Source organism: Pezoporus wallicus, unplaced genomic scaffold (assembly GCF_028554395.1).
Source record: "Pezoporus wallicus isolate ANWC-B61680 ecotype Strahan unplaced genomic scaffold, APGP_CSIRO_Pwel_v1 contig_8209, whole genome shotgun sequence".
Lineage (NCBI taxonomy): Eukaryota > Metazoa > Chordata > Aves > Psittaciformes > Psittacidae > Pezoporus > Pezoporus wallicus.
In genome coordinates this window covers 153,365-178,269 of record NW_026637192.1, presented here as the reverse complement: position 1 = coordinate 178,269, position 24,905 = coordinate 153,365, and the positions used below count along the sequence as shown (strand labels likewise).

Genomic DNA, 24,905 nt, shown 5'->3' with positions numbered 1-24,905 from the left:
TTAAAATAAATAACTATTATAAGTAATAATAATAAAATAAATAACTATCGTATTTGAATCTTCTATTCTCAAAGGCTAACATCAAGAAGCTGCTCTTGTGTGATTTAAGATTCCTTAAGCAGAGATGGGGATAAGGACAGCAAAGGAATGTGTCTTTGAAAGTAACAGCATCTATCTCCAGGTTCTCAATGACTCCCAGTATATCTGGCCAATGCATTGGTGAAACCTTGTTTTTGGAGCCTGGATATCACCGCTTTGCTTTGCTTTTCCTCCATGTCATCTGGAGACTTGGTACCAATTAATATACATATATTTGCTTTGCACAAATAACTCAATAAATAGACCAGAGCATTTGATTGTTTACATTGTGTTTGGTGTTCAGTCTTTGTACATGGGAATCCTATGAACCTGGAACAGGTGCCTCTAGCTACTACTGCAATACATAATAGCAGTATAGCTATATACTATAGCTATACTACTATAGCTTTGTATTCTTTGCAGAGGAGTCAAGCAATTCCAATTCCTTTAAAAAAGGTGTTATAAAATATTGCTTCATCTTCCCTTAAGGTGCGAGTGTTCCCACAGACCATGCTTCCCAGTGTTTCTGTATTGCACACAGTAGGGTGGGAAGTAGAATAGGATCTCTGGATGTTGCTGTAACACAAGCAAGTCAACATTTGAACAAAGAGCTACAGTCAACAAAAAAGTCATTCCAGGCAAAAAAGCTCACATTTAAAGTGAGCTTCTAAAGTTGGACAGATTCCATTTAAAAATCTCAACTGGAAGGCAGTAGGTCAGTTATGACTGTAACCCGGCAGAACTGAATCACTATGGGATATGACAACTGAAGGAAAGAAGAATGTGTAGCTATATGGCATATTGCTTTTTTCCTCCCTTCAGCAAACAGTGATAGACAAGGCAGACTTAGTATCACTAACACTCAGACATTTATAGCTCAGAATGGGCTGCCTCTTAATGATACAAGATTGTGAAACAGATCATAATTTCTGTACTTCATAAAAATTAGCATAGACACTGCAAAGATTTGTTTGTATAACATATTGGTCAGAACTTTTAAGCAACATCTCCCACAGAGAATTACTTCAGAGAAAACAGTTAATTGACAAAGCCTGTACTGAACTTAAACTTCATACAGATCCAATACAGCTACTATTGAATTCCACCACTAAGTAATGTTGATGAACCCAAATTGTCCAATAGGACAGGTAAGGTCAACACAACTGAGAGCAATGATGGAAAAGGGATCAGACAAAGCAACCAACTTACTTCTCTACCATCCTCCAAGGAAATAAGAATTCTTTCATAAAAGCTATCAGATGCATAGTACTAATAAAACTCCCATCACCTATCTTAACTTAGAAACTACAATTTCTGTGATACTTTCTGCAAGAACAGGAGGCTGTTTACTGAAACATATATACACATTTTATACCAAATACTATCCTGCCAGTTTTTAATATACTAAATATACAATAACGATTATTATTAATAACCCCCCCAAATTGTGCATTGCATGCTATCTTTAAAATGCAAACCACTGTACAGCTAATTTTTGAAAGACACAGTAATATAAAAAAAATTCTAAGCACAACTTAGGAAAAGCAACCTCCTGACCTCTCTTCCAGCCTCCTTTATGAATGCAGTCTCTTCTCCAATATACCTGCTTCTACAAACTTCTCATACAATACTGTATACACGATTAAATAATGTATATTTTGCACAGTGATTCAAACAATCATTTTGGTGCTGACTGAAATATTCTGTGCAGGCACAAATAAAAATGTTTAAAAAATGTTGCAATGTTTGCTAGCAGTCAGGTTTCTCAAGAATTTTGTAGGGAGAAGAATACAAAATTGGATGGGATAGTAATGTGAACTGAATGCCAATGAAGCAGTACATATGTCCGTAGTACATATATCTGGAAGTGTTCTGAGGCCATGAACAAAAGAAAAATGCAGAGGGCAATGAAGGAAGTTCCTGAACACTTGGTAAATTAAGGTTAAAGCACTGCAAAGCTGTAAATTACTCTTGTATTCAGCATTTATTCCCTACCATTGTAAACTGTGACCCTCATCACTGTTTTCCACCTTTTTCTTTCCATCAGCCTGGAACCAGACTAATTAAACCATATTGCTAAAACCAGTTGTACTCACTACATATGTTTACTATTTTCAACACAATAATCATAAAAAGGATGTAAGAGTATACTTCTCTGTGAAATTAAAGAACTAATCTTATCTTTTTCCTTATTTCCTGCCTTCTCAGGTGCGGTACTGCTGCACATCATTTTCAGAATACATAGATGGTCACAAATGTAACCTCTGACTTCAAGGAAGCTATAAATGCATCAAGATCATGATAAAGAGATACCAACCCATACATCAACACAAAGCAGCCAAACACCAAAAGACAAATTTATTTGTTCTGTGCATGTTCTCTGTGACAGACCAGTAAACCCCTACACCATGGAAGACAAGTCAGAGGAGATGGGCCAGGGTGATGTGCCTGTGAAACCCAAGGAATAATGCAGAGATTTATTATCACATCTGTTGCAAAGAAGCTGTCTTGATCTCAACACCAAGGGGACCTGAGGGTGGCCTTTGGTTTAGGTAAGCAGCTATCAACAGCTTGAGTGGATCACCTGGTGGTGTAAAGGCTTCTCCCCCCGTTCCTTAGAAAAGTGTGGATGTCAGGCCAACAAGAGGAAAATGTAGATGTGACTCAGCACAACACAGCATATAAAACCCAGAAAACTAGCAAAATAAATTCAGAAAGCAGTGGGCCTGAACTAGCTTCAACCCACGGATATCCTTTCTACCAAGACTGAGGACACCCATCACTGTGACAGTGACCATGTTATATATAAATTACTGTGGGAATCGCACTGGTATCATGACTGAACTATGCATTGCAATTGCTATATTCTGCTATGGGTAACTTAACATTTGTGTTGTGTTCTTGGTATGTTTTGTACCACTTTGCTAAATGAGAAATCCCATGCAGCATCATCTTCTAGTAAGTAAATCTGATGTTAAATACGACACCCTCCACCACAGTGTTTCCAGTTTCCTAAAGGAAACTGATCAGAGAATATTGGGCTCTGACATCCTCTCTTCTCTTTTGTTTGCCTTTTGCATGGTTTACTGCAAATAGCCCACAACACAGATGTTTTCTGTGTATTGCTGCTACTCCTTTCAATGACAGACAGTATACACAAAAATAGCTGATATTCAGAACACTGCCTTGCCTCTGAAAATCTCACTTTTTTTTTCTTTTTTTTTTTTTGTTTTCAAATGACACAGACACTACGTTGAACTTGAAAAGTCCAAGCTGCTTTGTAAAAACAGATGGGAGAAGTAGAGGACAGGACAGAAAACACAGTCAGAATCTCAGCTGAAACTGCAGAAAGGGCAAAACCAACAAATGCCTATATATTGTATTTTCTGTCTATAATGCTGTCAAGGACATAAAAAGGTTGGTAATGTAAATTCATAATGAAAACCACATTTTAAAACACAGAACAATAAAACCTTCCCTGGATTTTAACTTCAGGAATATGTTTAAAAGAACTTTTTAAGAAAGAAGTTAAAGATACAAAGTTTGTGTTACAGACATGGGCTGCACATAAAAACTCAAATGCATTGTCAAGTTTACATTTTACCAGGAGCACAGATCAGCACTATTTTCACTAATAAATAATACTTAATCAAAGCAATCATTACATAAATGTGTAGCTACTCTCAACCACTCTCCTTCTCAGCCATACACTACTTTCGTATCACCCTTCCCAGCCATGCTCCATGAAAGGTGCATTTTTATGGTCCAAGAGATAAAATTAATGTTACCAAAGTCCACTCCTGTGAACATATTGACATGATGGAGTAGAAAAACTCAAAAGAACAACCATCTCCTAGAAGCAGTGAGAGGACAGCTCAATATCCCATAGACAATTTCAGCTGTACGATTTCTAGAGCACAGACCTGAAATACTACAGTCGACAGCCCTTTAAGTAATTACCTAAGGCAAAGTCAAAATGACTGGAAAAGCAGTATCACTGAATTGCTGGATGTGCCCACCAACATGCCCTGAAACTATATACTTAAAGTAACTGTTATGTGCTAATACAAAGCTTATAAAGTTTTAATAACACCCAAAACAGACATCTTGTGACTACGCTGCTGAAGCACATATTGTAGTATTAGACATTAGAGTTACTTCAAATGCTTGTGAAATACTAAACAATGTGCCAGTACAAGCCACGATGGAGCCATCCAAGTTCTAGAAAAACAAAGACCCAAGTGTTTGCAAGACATACTTTGTTTTAAATTGAAAAATCTGCAGAAGATGTGTTCAATCTGCTCGCATTATTTATGAACAATTTCAACTGAGATTTTTTTTTTTTTAACTGGAAATTAACATTTGCAGGCACTGTGAATATTTCAAACCATTTCTTAAAACAAAAGAACAAAAAACTTCCACCTTAATTGTAGTAAAAAAGTGTTTGATAAACAAGTAATCTAATGCTATTGCAGTGAATATGATCGGTTTTAGAATGTAGTAAAAAAAAAAAGTAAGAATGGGAAAGAGAGACCTTTGAAAAATTAATCTGACAATTCACACTTGGCAAATGGAGCACACTGCTAATTTGTATTTCTAAGTGTGCCTGACAGCTCTAGTAGGACAGCCTAATGGCTCTAGCTCTTTTACAACAGATGTTTTACACCTTCATGGAAAAGAAAATTTTAGGTGACATGAGAAGAAAACCCTAAAAAGGAGACTTTAACTATAGGAGACAAACATCTGAATCTGCAGATTGCATAGAACAACTACATTTTGCAAAGCCTGCTCTTTTGGGATTCTTAAGAACCTTAACTGTCACAGTGCAGGCCAGCCCACACGTCCGCACCAATAGTCTCTTACCTGGCTTTGCACCATGCATGAATGCTCAACCTTGGTTTTGGTCTCCACAGAAGGAAACTGTTGCCACTTCCACTCCCAGTGAGAGAGCAAACAGTAATGCAGGAGACAGAAATGGGGTGGTGAGGAGACCACGCTTAGGACAAAATGAAGATCATTTCAACTTAGTCTGAACACATAGTCTGCAACCGCAGCCTTTAAGTAAAAAAAAAAGAAATTAAAAATTAAAAGTTTGGTGTTAATACACCATTATGCGGGAAGGGAGGCTTCCATGTCCATACTGAGCAGGATTTGGTCCCACTTCAGTAAACTGAATTTAGCATTCCTACCCTCCTTAAAATTATTCTCAATATAATTTAAGTAAGGCAAATTGACAGAAAGAGGAAACAGACCAATGTTTTTCTATCTCCCCTTCTGCCCAACACAACTGGAGAAAAAGAAAGGAGAAGAACAGTGATGTTCAGTGCAGATACTTAACCCTTGTAAATCTCAGGATGCCAAAATCCTTCCCTCTGTTCCTTTCCAGTTTGCAAGGACCACTGCCCAGATGACAGGCATACCATTCTTCCCTCAGGAAAGATAGGAGTGGAAAACTCATCCCAAGAATAAACCTCATCAATCACTTGCATTTATCATTAAAGTGACTCATATTCTAGTGCTGGATACAACAGTGTCATAGACACGGTGTAAGCTCACGTACATTTACTTGTTTTCCAACAGACCCACCATTTTTTATATCACTTTAACTTGCTCATTCAACTTCAGCCTCTTGTGCCTTGAGAACAATTCAGATCTTTCAAAACAGAAATCACCACTCAAGAGCCACTCAAAAATTAGATACTACTTATTATGCTAATTTAATAATAATTTACAAAAGCATCCCATGGTTCTTGAGCTCTTTTCAAAACTTCTCAACCAGAAAATTATTTCTGATTTCCAAAGACTGTGGACTAGCAGCAAAGCTGTACTTAAAGTGATACATGGATCTTTTGTCTCCAGCACAAGTCACAAATCTGTTGTCACCATAAATTCACAGAAACAGAATTTGTATTGTCAGGTCAAATCATTGATTCACCATATCCAGCACCCTGTTTCTGACATAAACCAAAATCTGATGATTTAGCAAGGAAAAAAAAAAAAAATCCAACAAAAACCACAGAAACAACCCCTCCAACCCCCCAGGATATATTTGTCCAATTGTTTGATACTTACAAAAAGAAAACATCTTACCAGTCTTTCTCAACTTATACCCTTAAGTGCTTTATTAGAATGTCCAATATGTAGCTTCCAAACCTACAGCTCTAAAATTAGCTTTAAAAGCATCTCAACAACTTTAGAGCTCCCAGTTGTAGCAGCAAAATTCCCTGGATAAGCATGTGCTTGATTAACAAAATACATTCATTTCGTTCCTAATTACTTCCATCATTTCAAAGTTAACTGCATCTTTGAGACCTCTATACTCCCCTTGCTGCTTCTTCAACCTCAGGCCACCAGCCATCCCATCCCCACAGGGCTTCTGATGACCATTCCTCCCAGAGTCCTCTGCACCTGGAATTGCACCCACCACTCACACATTCTTTGGGGTAGGTGAAGAACAAGCAGATAATTAGTTGAGATTTCCAATGACCTCCTCACTTCAAGAAAATAACAGTAATAGTTTTTTTTAAATGTTTTTAGAAAGATAACACGCTATAAACTATACTCAAGTTGTATATGGTTTACCAACAACACTCCTGGCTGTAAATCTCAAGGCTTGTCCATGCTACATACCCAGGTCAGTGTCTCACTACTGCAGGTCAATTCTTAGTGCAAGTGACTGTCCTCTTGGTCAGACTTGACACTTTAGGGAGATCTCAGTTCTTCTGCTTAGCAATCTTTACCATCTAACCAGTTCAAAACTGGATGTGCAGTTTTCCCAACGGAATTAATTTCTTCAATCTTAATACAAATCCCTAGTTAGGAAAATTACTTATGCTACTGTAACTTCAGTTCCTGCAGGAAACTATCTCATTTTCCCTCTAGCTACATGCCATAAACCTTTGTAAATGTTATCTTTGAGTATTTCACTCACAAGGAGCATCCAGTGCACTTTGGCATTTCCAGACTTCTCAAGCTCCACATTTTTCATTGCCTACTCTTTCTTATTACCTGGTCAATACACCAGGGAAAAGCTGACTGATTTTACTGAAAGCTTTGCAAATGGATCACAAACTGCTTGCAACTTTGCATTACTGCCTCTTGAGTTTCCCATTGCACTGGATTTTATTACAGAAACTATATATATATAATTTTCACAAATTGGATAGAAAACACTCGCTGTTGCAGAATACAGCCCTGATACTGCTCTGTGATGAATCAGCTTTACAAAGGAGCATGGTACAAAGAAAAGTTTCATAAAGCTACTACAACACAGTTCAAGTCTGTAACAGAAAAAGCTAATAAAGCATCTGCTTAGCTGGGTTTTAGTACATTAGGAACTAGTCCTTGTTTTTTTATATTTAGATAAACAGTTAACTCCAGCTCTTGATGAAAGCATGTTAAATAAAGAAAAATCTCAAGCACAATTTCTACATTCTATCCTAACAAACCCCCTTCTAAAAAGAATCCATACGTCTGTCCAAGTTCTTGCCTCTATGGTGAAATTCTTGAAATGCATCTTTTATTGAAGAATTCCTCTTAAAACCTCTTCCTCTTTTTGGAAAAAAAAACGAATGAAAAAATTGTACTAGTGAAAACCACGTTTGGGCTTTCTTCTGCAAGACCAAAGCACTGAGTTGGAAGTCTCAGAACCTGAAAATGCCCTCCACCACTTTGTTATCCTCCAACTGATAATAGTTATTTTTATGTTCATATCTGGTGGTAAGCACCAGAAAACTGTATGCAAGACGTCTGCATGATGCCTCAAAATCCTGCCTGCTATCGACTACCTTTAAAAGGAAGCAGACAACACAAAGACACACAATTTGTGAACTGGACTTCTGGAAGGAAATTGGACTGCATGAATGTATTTTTCTTTCCAAGTCTCTGTATGGCTTGTATTTTAAACAATGGAACCTCCATTACACAAACATCTGAAAAGATAAAAATAAACATTGATAAATGTTTGTCATAAATTGCAGCAACACAGACGAGTCTGCACACCTGGCACACTTCAATCTGTTTACTGAATAGGAATTTACTTAGATAGTTTTTTTAGTATTTCAGTAACACCTGGATATGTTATTCCATTCAGCAGAAATATTTTCTTTTGTTGTGCATGAACTAAACCCACCACCATGTCTTTGCAGTATCAGGCACTGCAATTTGTTCAAGTGGCTTCATACTTTTTCAGCCATTTATTTAGTGGCCTTCTCCAAATATAGAAGCAAGTAGCTGTAAAATTTGCACAGAATCAAGTGTCTGTAGCATCACAAAATGATAGCAGAACATGAGTTAACGGCTGACAGTAATTTGTAAAGACAGCATCAAAGTAATTCAAATATACAAGTAGCCAGTATTACAAACCTGAAGCTAATCAAATTAAGTCATTCACAAATGTAATGGCTGGAATTCAACCCAGTTCACAATTCTGTCTCCAAAACTCATGCGTGGGAAAAGATATCTGGCAAATCCTGGTACAAGATTAAATCTGTTTCATATAACTTCTCCTTCCACAAAGAGCTCCTCATAACGTCTACTCCCTCCTCATTTCTGTTCTTTGTATTACAAATTCAGATGCAGGGACTTGGCAGATGAACTTTAGTTCTTCTTCAAGTGAGGATGCCTATTTTCTTTTCCAACTGAAGTAAAAAAAAAAAAACAACAACAAAACCCAAAACCCAAAGAACATATCCCTTGTTCACTAGGAAAAAGTGCTTACCAATTTTTTTAAATGTCAAAAATTTCTTCAAATGGAAAAGCTACTTTCTAACCAGACTTTAGTTCTAACCAGAATTTAGTTAGGACTACTCCTTTTATATGAACTTTCCCCTACAATTTCTCTGTAAAGGAATTAAAGTTAAAATTTAAATGGTTTAGGCCATCTACTGGACAATTAGTCTTCACTGATTATATACACACACTCAAAATTTCATTTCAATTACTGAAAATGCAGATGCTTTTAATTAACAAGGTTGAACAATTCAGTCAAAACTTAAAAATAGTAATTGCGCTAACATTTTGAGATTAATTTACGTAGTATCTCCACTATTATATGCCTGTCTTTACCAAGTCCAAGGCAAGCTTACTTCTTATCTTGTGCTACGAGTGCCAAATTTGCCCCCGTATTTCACCCATGAAATCTGATTAAATAAACAGGAGTTGCGTAGATATTTATGAGTCCACAACACAGTTCCATAAAAAGTGCACATCCCATGAGATTAGCACTCTCTCCCTGAGTGCAATTTTCTTTGCTTTAAATCATCAAATAATAACACAAAAAACGTTACTAAAATTCTAAGGAAATCAGGACAGCACAGGAAGTTACTTCTAAAGCACTGAAGAAAATAATTTTTTCATGTTTATAACATAAAAATGCATGCTGACATGCGCACATATAAAAGAAAATTAGGGGTCATGACAAGACTATATTTATAATTTACAGGCTTTGTATGTGTCACAATTAACACTTCAAAATGACTTCAGCCTTCTTACGACCACTTTCACTAACACAGAAAAAAAAAAAGACCGCGAACATGGCTCAGAGCTTTCAAGCAGTAACTGGCACAGGTGTAAACCTACATAAGGTTCAGGGAATAAATCTTATTCTCTCTTCTGCCCATATAGGAACATTAATCTTAAAAGGAACACAATATGGTTCCTCCTTACGTGTTTAAAGTAGGGCAAATATTTTACTCCTGCTAACTGACCTGACAGAAAAGGATCAACACTGTATTAAGTCATTTAACACATAGCTTATTTTTCACCCCTGCACATTACAGCAGACCAAATGCTTGTTGATACCAGAGCTAAAACCATCCTGTGTTAATTCTTCATCAAGCATGCTCCTCACTCACTCAGCATTTTTATTTGTACCTTTACTTAGCATGTGGCACATTACTCACATAATTTAGTAGAATGAAAGCAGAAGTGCCTTTTTTCATATTCCATGGCTTCACTATTTTTGTAACATGACACTGCACAATTCAGGTGAAGAGTTACAATGTTGAACTATTTATTTTTATTTTATATTATCAAAAATAGTTCCTGTGAGATCTAAAATCTTGACATATTTGTATTTTCAATGCAATCTTAATAATACAAAAATAACCGAGCTAATTGAAGAAACATCAGTGAAAAATAAATAGGATCATATTTTCTCCACTTTAAAGCAAGTTTCCTGGTTCAAGGTGCATACTTAAGAAGTGCTGTACCAGGCCAGACCACAGGCTGAGAGTTCAGCATCCTGCCTCCGAGAATGGCGAATCACAAAAGCTGAAAAAAGAACTGGCTACGCATTTGTAATGCTTCTATCGTATTCCTTGCATATTCAGCGCCTCAAGGATAACTTCCGATCTTCTTCATATCATTCATGAACTCATAATGCTCTCTCAAAACATATGACCCTTTTTCTCCCCTTATCATCTGAGGATGACATGCCCTAATCTAACAGAAGATGTCTTTAATTTTTGATCCCTTCTTTTGCCTTTTGTTGCAGCAGTTTTACAGTTCTGGCACTCAACATATTACAGTGGGACAGTGCTTGGCTGCACAACTGTCATTGCTAACCATTTTTCACTGTCAGCCACCTAAATTACGTCACTGGTCTCTGCTATATTAACATGTGGGTCAATCTACCTTGTAGATAAGCAATCCTTGTAATCTCAAATATATCTCTGGGGTATATTCCATGGTCTTTCGTGCTGAGTTGCTCAAAGTTGGTTTACCCCTCCTCCTTCTCAGCTAACTGTATTAATTGCAGGAAAAAAACATTTCTCTTTAGGAGAAAGCAGTGGGAAAGGCATTAACATCTCTATGAAATGGATAGGCTCCAGCTTAAGCTGAAGTATTTTTGGGGCTTTAACAGGTATTGTCAGACACAGAAGTAAGCATCAGTTCAAAGTGCAGACATGAGCACTTTGAAAGGTTTTATGTATGAATGCTGGTAACACCTATTGGTATGTAAGCAGAAACACAAGACATGTCTCTACACACAACAGGACTAACAGTGACATCATCATGGTATGTACCAGAGATGACAAATGCCAAAATTATGCGTATCCTACAGAGGTGTGGATAACTTGACTCTTGGGTTACTGGTGTCAATGAACCAAACTCCTATTTTCACTCCTATTTCAACAAATGCCACCAGAAGTCTGCAGTTTTGGTGAATCACTGCCACATACACCTAGCATCCATCCTAAACATCATTCCTGCACTTTCTAAAAGAGCCATCTAGCTCAGCTAAGCATGCCATTAACACAGTTCTACTGTTTTAGTATCTAAGCTACACATGCACTATACCATGTTGACTTAACTGTAAGCCTTGAGTCCACACAGAGAGGTCAAGAGCATGCAGGTGGCTGCACGCTCCTGTCCAGTCTGCAGTTTCAGCCTGAACTCTCCCTTTCTTTGCTCCTATTATGACTTTTCTTCCCTCAGGGATCCAGGCCTAGGGTACTTTTCTATGTCTTTTCTACTCTGGATTGTTTATTAACGTTCCTCCATACCATTCTTCTCATCACCAAAGCTGGCATGCTCACCACAGCATCACATTGTGCAGACTAGAGCCTGCAGTACAGCAGCTGTTTCCAATCAGTCCTGTGGCTCCTCTGAAGACAGAATTAACCCTCCTGATGTTATCCACCCACACAGCTACTTACCTAATTGCAGTGAGCAATTAATAATGTCTCTGTTTGTAGGGACCATTTTTGCCTATTTCAGCTGGAATGCTGAGTATGCATCAGAAATAGCACTCTCAGCTGCCACAGATACCTAAACCTCAGAGAGCATAAAATCCCAAAGTCTCTTTCTAAAAAGTGAAGTCGGTAAACAAGTATTTTAAAAAAAAGCTTTGTGACAAAGATCAGATTTACAACAGCAAGGGCGGAATCTAAAACGTGTTACTGCTGGAAAAAGAGCAGCAATATTAAACAGTAACCTTTTTATTTTTTTCTTTTTTTTTCACAAGCATAATCTGACTCTGCAGTAATACGCTTGTTCCTCCCAACCCCACCCCACATGTTTCTAAATCCACTTTCAGGTAACAAAGAAGCATTTTGTCTGTTCCAGGGCCTACACAGGAAGGTAGTGCTGGCTACCCTCTGTACACAGATACACCTCAGGTGTCTCATCTGACTTCTGGAAGTTGAATTTGTCATTAGATGGATCGAGACTGAATACCCATGCTGAGTTTTACACAAAACTGTCATTTTAAAACGGCTAAGCTTGAATCAAGTCGCACAGCTCTCACTGAAGTACAAGCAGCACAGCTGAAGTGACTGCCTGGGCAGACACAGCAACCAGTGTCCACAAATCAAACCATGATCAGACAAATGGCAGCATCCTTCCTCCTGCTCTCCCTGCACTCCTGGGAACACAGGATAGCATTCTCTGCCTGATACAAGGCTCACTGTGCTAGCAACAGACCTTCATCATCACCATTCCTCCTACTCCTCCTCTAATCCCACCAAAGGCCCTACTATTTTCATATTGGAGGAAATCTCACTGCAGGACCTGGGACACAGACAAAAAAAATCTCTTGGCATCACAGAACTGACTCTGAAACATACGCGTAACTGTTTACTCATTTTTTCTAAGCAAACCTAAGACTGTACTGCAACTCCTTATAGCCATGCAGGTGTTGAAATTTCTGAGGGAAGTAGGACTGGGTAACAAACTAAAAGCAAGCCAAAAGTTTCCTTCCAAAGGAATCCTTACTTTGTGATCTCAATGCTGCAGACACAGTACAATTTCAGTCACAGCGTATCTCAAAGCACTCTGCAAAGCACTCTTGCAGTCTCATCAAATGGAAGTGTAAAGAGCTACAGGCTGCTAAAGCTATGACTTTGCTCTTATCTGGGGCTTACAATGGCATATACCTGCCTGCCAACTTAGTTGCTCTCACACCTCTATAAGGCAATCTAACCAGTAGGAAGCCAAACATCCACTGTTACAAAGAGGAAAAAATAAAATTGGATTGACCCAGAAAAAGAGGGAAAACAAGTAATCTCTTGTTCCAAGGTTCCAGAACCAGACAGTATATTTGAAAGTCTGTGCCACTCTAAATAAAAGCCTACTGATATACATTGTATATTGCTAGAGTAAAAAGGAGTCAACCTCTTTGAAAGAGGTATGTGTAACACACTTTGAAAGAGCTATTTGTAAAGCCTGGATTGAGAGAGAAAGTTTATAAAAAACATATTCCACCAAACTTCCATAGTGGAGATAAAACAAACTCCAGTCCAACTGTTCCCTTCCCTTCAGCAGTAGCAGTCATTTTTTCTCCTTCTTAGTAGCTGGTGCAGCGCTGTGTTTTTCACTTTCGGTCTGAGAACAGCGCTGATAATACCGATGTTTTTAGTTACTGCTCAAATATTTAGTCTGACCAAGGACTTTCTGAGTCTCATGCTCTGCCAGGGAGGAGGGGAAGCCAGGAGGAAGCAGAGACAGGACATCTGACCCAAACTGGCCAAAGAGGTATTCCACACCACAGCATGTCATGCCCAGGATGTAAACTGGGAGTCACCTGGAAGGGCTGGCTCACTGCTGGGTATCAATGGGTGGTACTGTATTCTCTTCCCTTGTTATTTCCCTTATCATTATTATTATTGGTGGTAACAGCAGTGTTTTGTGTTATACCTTAGTTACTGGACTGTTCTTATCTCAACCCATGGGAGTTACATTCTTTTGACTCTCTTCCCCATCCCTCCGGGAGCGGGGTGGTGGGGAGAAAGGGGGAAAGTGAGCGAGCAGGCTGCGTGTGTTACTGACTGCACTTAAATCACAACAGCTCTTTTTGGCTGGATGTAAAATGAGAGTTACCTGGAAGGGCTAGTTCACTGCTCAGGTGGGGCTGGGTATCGGTTGGTGGGTGGTGAGTGGTTGTATTCTCTTCCCTTGTTATTTTCCTTATCATTATTATTATTGGTCTCTTTCACGGACACCCCGTTGTCATGGGGAAAGAGCCGGCATGCCCTTGTGAGGTTGGGAGCTATGCTGGTGGTGGCATATGACCGGTAGGGTCTCCCTTGCCAGACAGGTCTCAACTGAAGGGTCAGACAAAGTGTGTCCATGGGCAGGATGGGCTCACTAGCCTTTAGGCAACCATCCTAGGAGAAGGACAACTCTAACTTCAAACACGGGCAGTTGGCGCTTGTTTAGCGCTGTAAGGCAATCCATCTAAGAGAAGGATACTCTAATCAAATCTACGACCTGAGGACTTTGCTGTCACCACCCAAGCTTGCTAGGCCCTGGCAGATAAACCTCAGGTGTAAAGGGTGGGTCCAGTTTTGCGTATGCTGTGCCTCACCTAAAAAATCCACTGCACAGGCCCAAAGGGTTTACCCACACTTGCAAAGCCCTCTAGAAACAGGCCAGGGATGAAACAGCAGGTGATAAGGTGCACTGGAAGTCGCGGACCCAATCCTGCATGCAGGTGTTTCAGGACATCGGTTGCTCCATAATGGCATTGTCTCATTTGAGAACTCACGCAGAATTAGTCTTGAAGAGAAAAGACAACATAGAAAGAATTGCACCCCGCCTATACCACCCAAGGAGGCCTTTCACTGTGCTTTTTGCAGCTGCATTTGCCTATCCCACATTGGCCTTTTTAGTCATCAGCGCGCTTGTAGTAAGCGTGGGTAAAGCCCTTCCCAAGTCTTCATTCGCAAAGTCAAGCCATGACGATGATGATGATGATGATGATTATTGGTGGCAGCAGTAGTGGTTTGTGTTACACCTTAGTTACTGGACTGTTCTCATCTCAATCCGTGGGAGTTACATTCTTTCAATTCTCCTACCCATCCCTTCAGGAGCCGGGGGGGGGGGGAGGAAGGGAAGGGGGGGGAATGAGCAAGCAGGCTGTGTGGGTCTAAGTTACTGACTGTGCTCAAACCATGACAGTTCTTTTTGGCACCCAACATGGGGCCTGAAGGGTTGAGACAGCGACAGATCTGACCGAGTGTGTCTAATTGTATTTGTGATAACCATTTATTGTTTCGGATTAATAGTCACTTGTCACAATGCTGATTTATTGGTTCTCACAGTTGTTGTTCCTGATCTCACAGTTGCAGTATGTCGTACCCTACCTACAGCCGGTATTTGCTGTGTTAGTGTTTAACTGGCTGCAAATCTTGGGCTAAGGTTCTTGTTTTATTGTACTCTATGGTAATGACTTGTAATACAATAGAATCATTGATCATGAAACTGCTCTGGCTTGCATTCCCAGCGCAGTCACCACCTCTATACTTTGGGAAGTATATAGCAGCAGTGTTTAGCAATTACACATCTTTTTTCCCCTCCTTGGGTGGTCAATCTGTGAAGGAGACATTCCCTTACCTTCCCAGCCCCCCCCCCCCCCCCCCCCCCGACCGTTTACAGCATCATTTGAGGGTTCTGAAGGTTTTGAATGGCCTTTGGATACCCTTGAGACTTGCCTGCTGATTGTGATGGGGATCACCATGTTGGCACACACACAGAGTGTGTTTTACCCACAACCATTTTGCCTGATCTCGAAAGTTAAGCAGAGTCGGCTTGTCTACGGTTAGACAACGATATAGGAGGACCAAGAGATTTTTCCTGAGGCTGGACAGTCATGAGTGTGGGGGACAGTATGAGCAAGTATCTGGTCCTCTGGGCCCCTCCAGTGCTTTGGAAGCATCGGAGATGGAAGGCAGCTGTATGGAGTCCTCGACAACAAGTTGCAGAAACTGCTGAAGGGGAGGGTGAATTATTTTGAGCCTGGTGGGCCCATGACACCTTAGGCCATCAGGGCAGAGATGCAACATAGAGATGGACTCATGATCGAGGGGTGGACTTAGCAATGGACACTATTGTACAGTTTATCTATGAGTGTGAACACTGCAAGCAGCCCCTCCTGCCTGAAAGACTGTTACAAGAGATGGAACCTGACATCATGGACTGAATGGACTCAGCAGCTTTATAGCGATTGGTCCACGCATTAAGGAATGATCTCTCTCTCTCTGGATGCATATATATATATATTATATATTGTGTATAAGAGCGATGGCATATTGAAAATGTGGGATCTGAGCACAACGTGAATGGTATGGAATAAGGGGTTGATACGGTCCTGGGTTTAGCAATAGCAGACATTTTTTCTCCTTCTTAGTAGCTGGTGCAGTGCTGTGTTTTTTACTTTCCACCTGGGAACAGTGCTGATAACACCAATGTTTTTAGTTACTGCTCAGATGTTTAGCCTGAGCAAGGACTTTCTGAGTCTCACACTCTGCCAGGGAGGAGGGGAAGCTGGGAGGAAGCAGAGACAGGACACCTGACCCAAACTAGCCAAAGAGGTATTCCACACCACAGTACATCACGCCCAGGATGTAAACTGAGAGTTACCTGGAAGGGCTAGTTTACTGCTTGGGGCAGGCTGGGTATCGATGGGTGGTGAGCAGTTGTATTCTCTTCCCTTGTTACTTCCCTTATCATTATTATTATTGGTGGTAGCAGCAGTGGTTTGTGTTATACCTTAGTTACTGGACTGTTCCTACCTCAACCCGTGGGAGTTACATTCTTTCAATTCTCCTCCCTGTCAGTTCGGGAGCGGGTGCAGGGAGAAAGGGGGGAGTGAGCGAGCAGGCTGTTTGGGTCTGAGTTACTGACTGCACTTAAACCACAAAAACGCCAAAGAAACTGTGATCATGAAAGTGTAATTGCATATACAGTATCACAGTATCACAGTATGTTAGAGATTGGAAGGGACCTCGAAAGATCATCTAGTCCAATCCCCCTGCCGGAGCAGGAACACCTAGATAATGTTACACAGGAATGCGTCCAGGCGGGTTTTGAATGTCTCCAGGGAAGGAGACTCCACAACCTCCCTGGGCAGCCTGTTCCAGTGTTCCATCACCCTCACTGAGAAGTTTCTTCTCAAGTTTAAGTGGAACCTCTTGTGTTCCAGTTTGTACCCATTACCCCTTGTCCTATCATTGTTTGCCACTGAGTAGAGCCTGGCTCCGTCCTCGTGACACTCCCCCTTTATATATTTATAGACACTGATAAGGTCACCCCTCAGTCTCCTCTTCTCCAAACTATAGAGACCCAGCTCCCTCAGTCTTTCCTCATAAGGGAGATGTTCCACTCCCTTAATCATCTTTGTTGCCCTGCGCTGGACTCTCTCCAGCAGCTCCCTGTCCTTCTTGAACTGAGGGGCCCAGAACTGGACACAATACTCCAGATGCGGTCTCACCAGGGCAGAGGAGAGGGGAAGGAGGACCTCTCTCGACCTACTAACCACCGCCCTTCTAATACACCCCAGGATGCCATTGGCCTTCTTAGCCACAAGGGCACAGTGTTGGCTCATGGTCATCCTGTTGTCCACTAGTACCCCCAGGTCCCTCTCCCCTACACTGCTCTCTAACAGGTCATTCCCCAACCTATACTGGAACCTGGGGTTGTTCCTGCCCAGATGCAGGACTCTACACTTTCCCTTGTTATATTTCATCAAGTTACTCCCTGCCCAACTCTCCAGCCTATCCAGGTCTTGCTGGATGGCAGCACAGCCTTCTGGCGTATCAGCCACTCCTCCCAGCTTAGTGTCATCAGCAAACTTGCTGATAGTACACTCAATTCCCTCATCTAAATCATTGATGAATATATTAAATAATACCGGTCCCAGTACTGACCCTTGAGGCACTCCACTAGTTACAGGCCTCCAACTAGACTCAGCCCCATAGACTACAACTCTCTGGCTTCTCTCCTTCAGCCAGTTCGCAGTCCACCTCACTACCTGATCATCCAGTCCACACTTCCTCATTTTAGCCGTGAGGATGCTGTGGGAGACTGTGTCAAATGCTTTGCTGAGGTCAAGGTAGACCACATCCACCGCTCTGCCATCATCCATCCACCGTGTTATTTCCTCATAAAAGGCTAAGAGATTGGTCAAACATGATTTCCCCCTGGTGAAGCCATGTTGACTGCCCCTCATAACCTTCTTATCCTTGATATGCCTTAAGATGGTACCAAGGATAAGGTGTTCCATCACTTTCCCAGGGATGGAGGTGAGGCTGACCGGTCTGTAGTTAGCCGGGTCCTCCTTCTTGCCCTTTTTGAAGACTGGAGTGACATTTGCTTTCCTCCAGTCCTCAGGCACCTCTCCCGTTTCCCAAGACTTGGTAAAGATGATGGAGAGTGGTCTAGCAATGACTTCCGCCAGTTCCCTCAGCACCCGCGGGTGCATCCCATCTGGACCCATGGATTTATGGATGTCCAGATTGCTCAACTGGTCTCTAACCCATTCCTCATCGACTAAGGCAAACCGCTCCGTCGACCTGACTTCATCTAAGGTCTCAGGGGTACAGGGCTCTTCAGGACTGCCCGCAGCAGAGTAGACAGAGACAAAGAAGGCATTCAGTAACTCTGCCATCTCTTTATCTTCTGTCACCAGGGCACCCATCCCGTTCATCAGTGGGCCTACATTGCCTCTGGTGTTAGTTTTGTCTGCCATGTATTTAAAAAAGCTCTTTTTGCTGTCCTTGACCCTTCTTGCCAGGTTTAATTCTAAGGATGCCTTAGTCCTCCTAGCTGCCTTCCTACATCCTCTAGCAGCAGCCTTATATTCCTCCCAAGTGGCCAGCCCCTCCTTCCATGACCTGTAAACTCTCCTCTTCCACTTGAGCATACCCAGCAATTCCCTATTTAGCCACGCAGGTCTCTTGGCCCTCTTCCTTGACTTCCTACGTGTCGGGATGCTCCGATCTTGAGCACGGAAAAAGCAGTCCTTGAATGTCAACCAACTATCTTGGGCCCCTTTACCTTCAAGCAGCCCTGCCCATGGGATTTCCCCTAGCAATTGCTTGAAAAGGCCAAAGTTTGCCCTGCTAAAGTCCAGGGTTGCAATTCTACTTGGTATTCTACTAGTCCTGCCACACAAGATCCTGAACTCCACCATCTCGTGGTCGCTGCAACCAAGGCAGCCCTCAACCCTTACTGCTTCGACCAGATCCTCCTTGTTAGTGAGGATGAGATCCAGCAGCGCTCCTCTCCTGGTCGGCTCATCCACCATTTGCAGGAGGAAGTTATCATCCATACACTGGAGGAACCTCCTGGACTGTGGCTGGGTTGCTGAGTGGTCCTTCCAGCAAACATCAGGGAAGTTAAAATCCCCCACGACGACCACGGCCTGTGACTGTGAGGCTGCTCTCAGCTGCCTGTAGAAGGCCTCGTCAACTTCCTCACCCTGATCCGGTGGTCTGTAACAGACACCTACAACAGTATCCCCCCTGCCAGCCTGCCCCTTAATTCTCACCCACAGACTCTCAACTCGCTCATCATCTGTCCCTGGACAGAACTCGGTGCACTGTAGTTCCTCCCGCACATAAAGAGCAACCCCACCACCCCGCCTGGCTGGCCTGTCTTTCCTGAAAAGGACATAGCCTTCCATGACTATATTCCAGTCATGTGAGCTGTCCCACCACGTCTCTGTAATTGCCACCAGATCATAATCTCCTGACTTAACACAGGTTTCCAACTCCTCCTGCTTATTTCCCATGCTGCGCGCATTGGTGTACAGGCATTTCAGGGAGCGAGCTGAGCACACCGATTTCACCCTAGGATTGTAGGAGGCCTCCCAGTCTTCATTAATTCTGGAGCGCTGCCCCACTGGGGCAAGCCCAGCTACAAGCCCATCCCCCTTCGAATCTAGTTTAAAGCTCTCCAAATGAGCCCTGCTAATTCGTGCCCCAGCATCCTTTTCCCTCTGTGAGACAAACCTTTCTCACTTGTCATTGTCCAGACTGGTGCCCTATAAAACCAGCCGTTATCAAAGAATCCAAAGCCCTGCCTGTAGCACCAGTCTCGAAGCCAATTGTTCATGAACTGAATCTTCCCATTCCTTCCCACATCAGTGGAAGATGGAAGGAGAGAGGAGAAGATCACTTGAGCCCCAGACTCTTTCACCATCCGCCCCAAGGCCCTGTAGTCTTTCTTCATCCCCCTCAGACTGCGGGAAGCAGCTTCCTCCCCACCTGTCTGGAAGACCAGCAGCGGGTAATAGTCTGTCGGGTGCACCAGGTTGGGGAGCGCCCTGGTGATATCCCTGATCCGGGCTCCAGGCAGACTACACACTTCCCTATGATGAGGGTCAACTCTGCATATCGGGCCCTCTGTTCCTCTCAGAAGGGAATCCCCTACTACAATGACCCTTCTTTCTTTCTTAACAGAGGCAGTCTTGAGGTGCAAAGTCGACTCCCTTTTCCTATGTGGCCTTGTGGGCTGGCCTTGCCCCACATTCTCACCTACCTCTCCTTCAAGATCCAGGGCCTCGAACCTATTACGGAGGGACACCTGGGGAAGCAGGGCAGGAAGGGGGAGGGTTTCCCACGACGTCGAACTGGAACTCGCTTCCAACCCTCGTCGTCTTTTTGGTCCCCTACCTCTGCGCAACAGCTACAGGGCAGGGGCTGCCTCGGGCCATCCCCCTCTGTGTGAGAAGGCAGGGGGTCCTTCCCCTTTTGGGGGGTATCTCCCTGGAACCGTTTCGACTGGCCCGCCAGGGAGTTACTCCACCAGTCGATCTCCCTTTCACACTCCCTGATGGTCCTCAGCGTCTCAACCTCCTCCTTAAGTCTTGCCACCAGGCTAAGCAGATCTTCTACCTGCTCACACCTCACGCAGGTGGAATGCTGTCCTCCCTCCCCCGGCAGCAGCAGGCTCTGGCACTCCCTGCACCCAGAGACCTGAACAGCCACGGTCTGGGACGGGGTCTCTGTCTGAGTTGCTGTAGTCACCTTACTGCAAGCTCTCTTTCTGGAGGCAACCATATTGGTGCGCAGTCTGGGACACCAGCAACACGACCTGCTTGTTCCTCCCTGTGCCCGGTGGGCAGCGACCGGTCGCTGCCCTCTCAAAGGCTTTTTCAAGGCAAGCAGCAGGGGAGTGGTCGCCGTCACCGTGGGAACGCCCCCCGCCACGTCAGCCTCTCTCTCGCAAGGGCTGCTGGGGCTTCGGGGATCGGGAGATGTCGGGAATCGGGAATCGCCCTCGATGTCTCTGCGCTATCCCAGCTGACTGATTTTCCTAATCTCACGTTGACCTACATCCAAATTCAGGTGCAGCTGTTACTTGAAGGAAGAGAGCTGCAAGGTAGGAAGGGAAGAAATGGTTCCTCAGACTGGATCCACCAACTATGTAAGATTTTTAAACTCACCTCCTCAAATAACTACAGCAGAATATTTCTGTAAATTTAATTAATCCTGTTAACTGAGATCTCCCATCCTGTTAATCCTGGTAACAGACTGAGATCTGCTCCAGTCTCAGCAGCAGAGAACCAGTGGTATCAGAAGGTGCATAACACCTCTTTTATGGCCCTCTTTGCAAGTAGAAGTGGCTGGCCATATATTTCAATGGTGCTCACCAGCCATATTGCTGAATCAGATGGGGATCACCATGCTGGCACACATAGAGTGTGTTTTACCCATGACCATCTTGTCTGATCTCAAAAGTTCAGCAGATTCGGCTTTGGGTCTTGTCTATGGATAGACGACGGTATAGGAGGACCAAGAGATTTTCCCCAAGGCTGGATAGTCAGGAATGGCAGGGTGTGTGGGATAGTATGGACAAGTATCTAGGCCAGTGGGCCCCTCCAGTGCTTTGGAACTTCACCACTGAACAAGTGCAAAATCCAGAAAAATTAGTAAAACACTTAAATGAGGTGTGTGGTCATTCTGGTCATACCACAGAGAGACAAATCATGTCAACGTGCTGGGGCTTGGCTTATGCATACAGAGCCCCGTTCAACAACATCCAGCAACTTCAAAAGGAAAAAAAAATGTCTCTGGATCCGGTGGCAAAGCAACCGACATCGCAGCTACTCCAACTCCAAATACAGCACTTACACCAAACCCAGTGACAAGTACAGCAGCTACTCAAACTCTGACTACAACAGATAATGCAGTTACTCCAATTTCAAGCACAGCAGCTACACCAACCCTAGCAACAAGTACAGCAGCTACTCAAACTCCAACTGCAACAGATAGTGCAGCTACTCCAGCTCCAAGGACAGCAGCTACACCAACCGCAGTGACAAGTACAGCAGCTACCCAAACCCCGACAACAGATACTGCAGCCACTCCAACCACAGCAATAATCACTGCAGCTAAACCAGAGGACCAATTTGTGCCAATATCGGTTCCCCCTGTATGCAACGGGAAAAGCAAAAAAGAGGCAAAAAAGGTGAAGAAACAATGCACTTACTACCCGAAACAGTGTCTGATCAGGAGTTATTATTACGTGAATCAGGGGAAGAAGAAAAAGAAGAGGTGACTTCTTGACCCGGGACCTCAACCGAGCTACAGAATATGTGAAAAGATTTTACCTGTAAACCAGGGGAGCACATCATCACGTGGTTGCTCCGATGCTGGGACAGTGGGGCCAACAGTCACAAACTAGAAGGCACAGAAGCCAAGCCATTTGCTAGGGAAGGGGGAATTGACAAAGCAATTGCAAAAGAGAAACAGTCCCTCAGCCTTTGGAGGTGACTCTTGGGAGCTGTGAAAGAAAGGTTTCCATGCAAGGATGATGTTATGAGTCGTTCAGCCAAGCAGACTACTTTAGAGAAAGGCATCCAGTCTCTGAGGGTATCAGTCATTGTGGAGATGATCTATCGCAGGCCAGATGCCGGGAATGCACACACACAGGTCCAGATGAAGTCAAATGTACATGATCCATATAGCAGAAATTTACATGGAATGCACCGTCATCATGTGCCCACTCACTGGCATCAATAACCTGGAATGACGTAGCACCACCAACAGTGGATGAAATGATTTGTCAACTCCGAGAGTTCGAAGACAATCTCACCCCTTTCATCATTTCAGCTGTGGAAAAACTGTCTCAGGAGTTCAAACAACTGAGAGATGATCTATCTGATCTATCAAGCTCCTCACATGTACCAACCCACATCTCTGCTATTAACAAAAGGCATCCTACTGCTCGAGAGAGAAGATATAGAAGGTATACGCCATGGACCACCCTATGGTTTTACCTGCGGGATCACAGAGAAGACATGACAAAGTGGGATGGAAAACCTACTTCAGCTTTGAAGGAACGGGTGAGTGAATTGAAGAGGGGAGCAAGGGCCAAGACTGATTGTCCCATGAGAGCTATGGCTTCAGTCTCTGGTGAGCAGTTCCCCAGATGGGGAGTGGAAGAGCTCATTTTACTCCAGCTCCTGTGATCACGAAGAATAATCCCTTTTACCTACCTCAGCTCCAGAGAAATGGGTGCATGAATTGAAGAGGAGAACAAAGGTCAAGGATGATCATCCCATGAAAGCTGCCGCGTCAGTCTCTGGTGAGCAGGTTCCCAGATGGAGTGGAAGAGCTAATTTCACTCCAGCTCCTGTGATAAAGACTAATCCCTTTGCACAAGACCTAAGTGTCCAATGTTGTGATCACTATTAGAGGGGCCCTGCCTCCAGCCAGGTGGAGGGAGGGGACAATCGGATTTACTGGACTGTGTGGATCAGATGGCCTGGCACATCAGTCCCACAGAAATCAAAGGCTCTAGTAAATACCAGTGCACAGTGCACCCTGATGCCATCAAGCCGTCAAGGGGTGGAACCCATCTATATTTCTGGAGTGACAGGAGGATCCCAAGAGGTGACTGTACTGGAGGCTGAAATCAGCCTGACTGGGAGGAAGTGGCAAAAGCACCCCATTGTGACTGGTCCAGAGGCTCCATGCATCCTTGGCATAGACTACCTCAGGAGAGGGTACTACAAAGACCCAAAAGGGTACCGGTGGGCTTTTAGTATTGCTGCTTTGGAGACAGAGGAAATTGAGCAGCTGTCCACCTTGCCTGGTCTCTCAGAGGATCCTTCTGTTGTGGGATTGCTGAAGGTCGAAGAACAACAAGTGCTAATTACGACTACAACAGTGCACCGGCGGCAATATCGCACCAATCGAGAATCCTTGGTTCCCATCCATAAGCTGATGTAGAGACTGGAGAGACAAGTCTACGAGTGTTCAGTAGGACCCGCTCGCCCTTTAATAGCTGCATATGGCCAGTGCGAAAGTCTAACAGAGAGTGAAGACTAACAGTAGACTATCGTGGCCTGAATGAAGTCACACCACCATTGAGTGCTGCCGTACCGGACATGCTAGAACTTCACCATGGACTTGAGTCAAAGGCAGCCAAGTGGTATGCCACAACTCATATTGCTAAAGCTTTTTTCTCAATTCCTTTGGCAGTGAAGTGCAGGCCACAGTTTGCTTTTACTTGGAGGGGTGTCCAGTACACTTGGAAAAGACTGCTCCAAGGGTGGAAACACAGCCCTACCATCTGCCATGGACTGATCCAGACTGCACTGGAACAGGGGCAAGCTCCAGAACACCTGCAATACATTGATGACATTATTGTGTGGGGCAATACAGTGGAAGAAGTCTCTGAGAAAGGGAGGAAAATAATCCAAATCCTGCTGAAAGCCGGTTTTGCCATAAAATGGAGTAAGGTCAAGGGACCTGCACAGGAGATTCAATTTTGGGGAATAAAATGGCAAGATGGACATACACAGATCCTCACAGATGTGATCAACAAGATAACAGCAATGTCTCCACCAACTAATAAGAGAGAAACACAAGCTTTCTTGGGTGCAGTGGGGTTCTGGAGAATGCACATCCCAAATTGCAGTTTGATTGTAAGCCCTCTCTATCGTGTGACCCGGAAGAAGAATGATTTTAAATGGGGCCCTGAGCAACAACAAGCCTTTGAGCAAACTAAACATGAGACGGCTCATGCAGTAGCCCTTGGACAGTCCGGACCGGGCCAGGTGTAAAAAATGCACTGTACACTGCAGCTGGGGAGAA

General features: G+C 43.3%; 1 protein-coding gene across 8 annotated transcripts in view; it reads right to left on the bottom strand.

Annotated features, from left to right (window-relative positions):
* Positions 1 to 24,905, bottom strand: part of MCC (MCC regulator of WNT signaling pathway) — a 206,424-nt gene that overhangs the window by 69,373 nt on the left and 112,146 nt on the right. For 2 of the 8 annotated variants that reach the window (XM_057403868.1, XM_057403867.1), the window contains exon 2: positions 4,942 to 5,133. The exons of the other annotated variants lie outside the window; for them this stretch is intronic. In XM_057403868.1, the coding sequence (XP_057259851.1) occupies positions 4,942 to 4,956 (15 nt within the window). In that variant the 5' untranslated portion in view covers positions 4,957 to 5,133. The remainder of the gene's footprint in view (positions 1 to 4,941; positions 5,134 to 24,905) is intronic. 8 annotated transcript variants of the gene reach the window in all.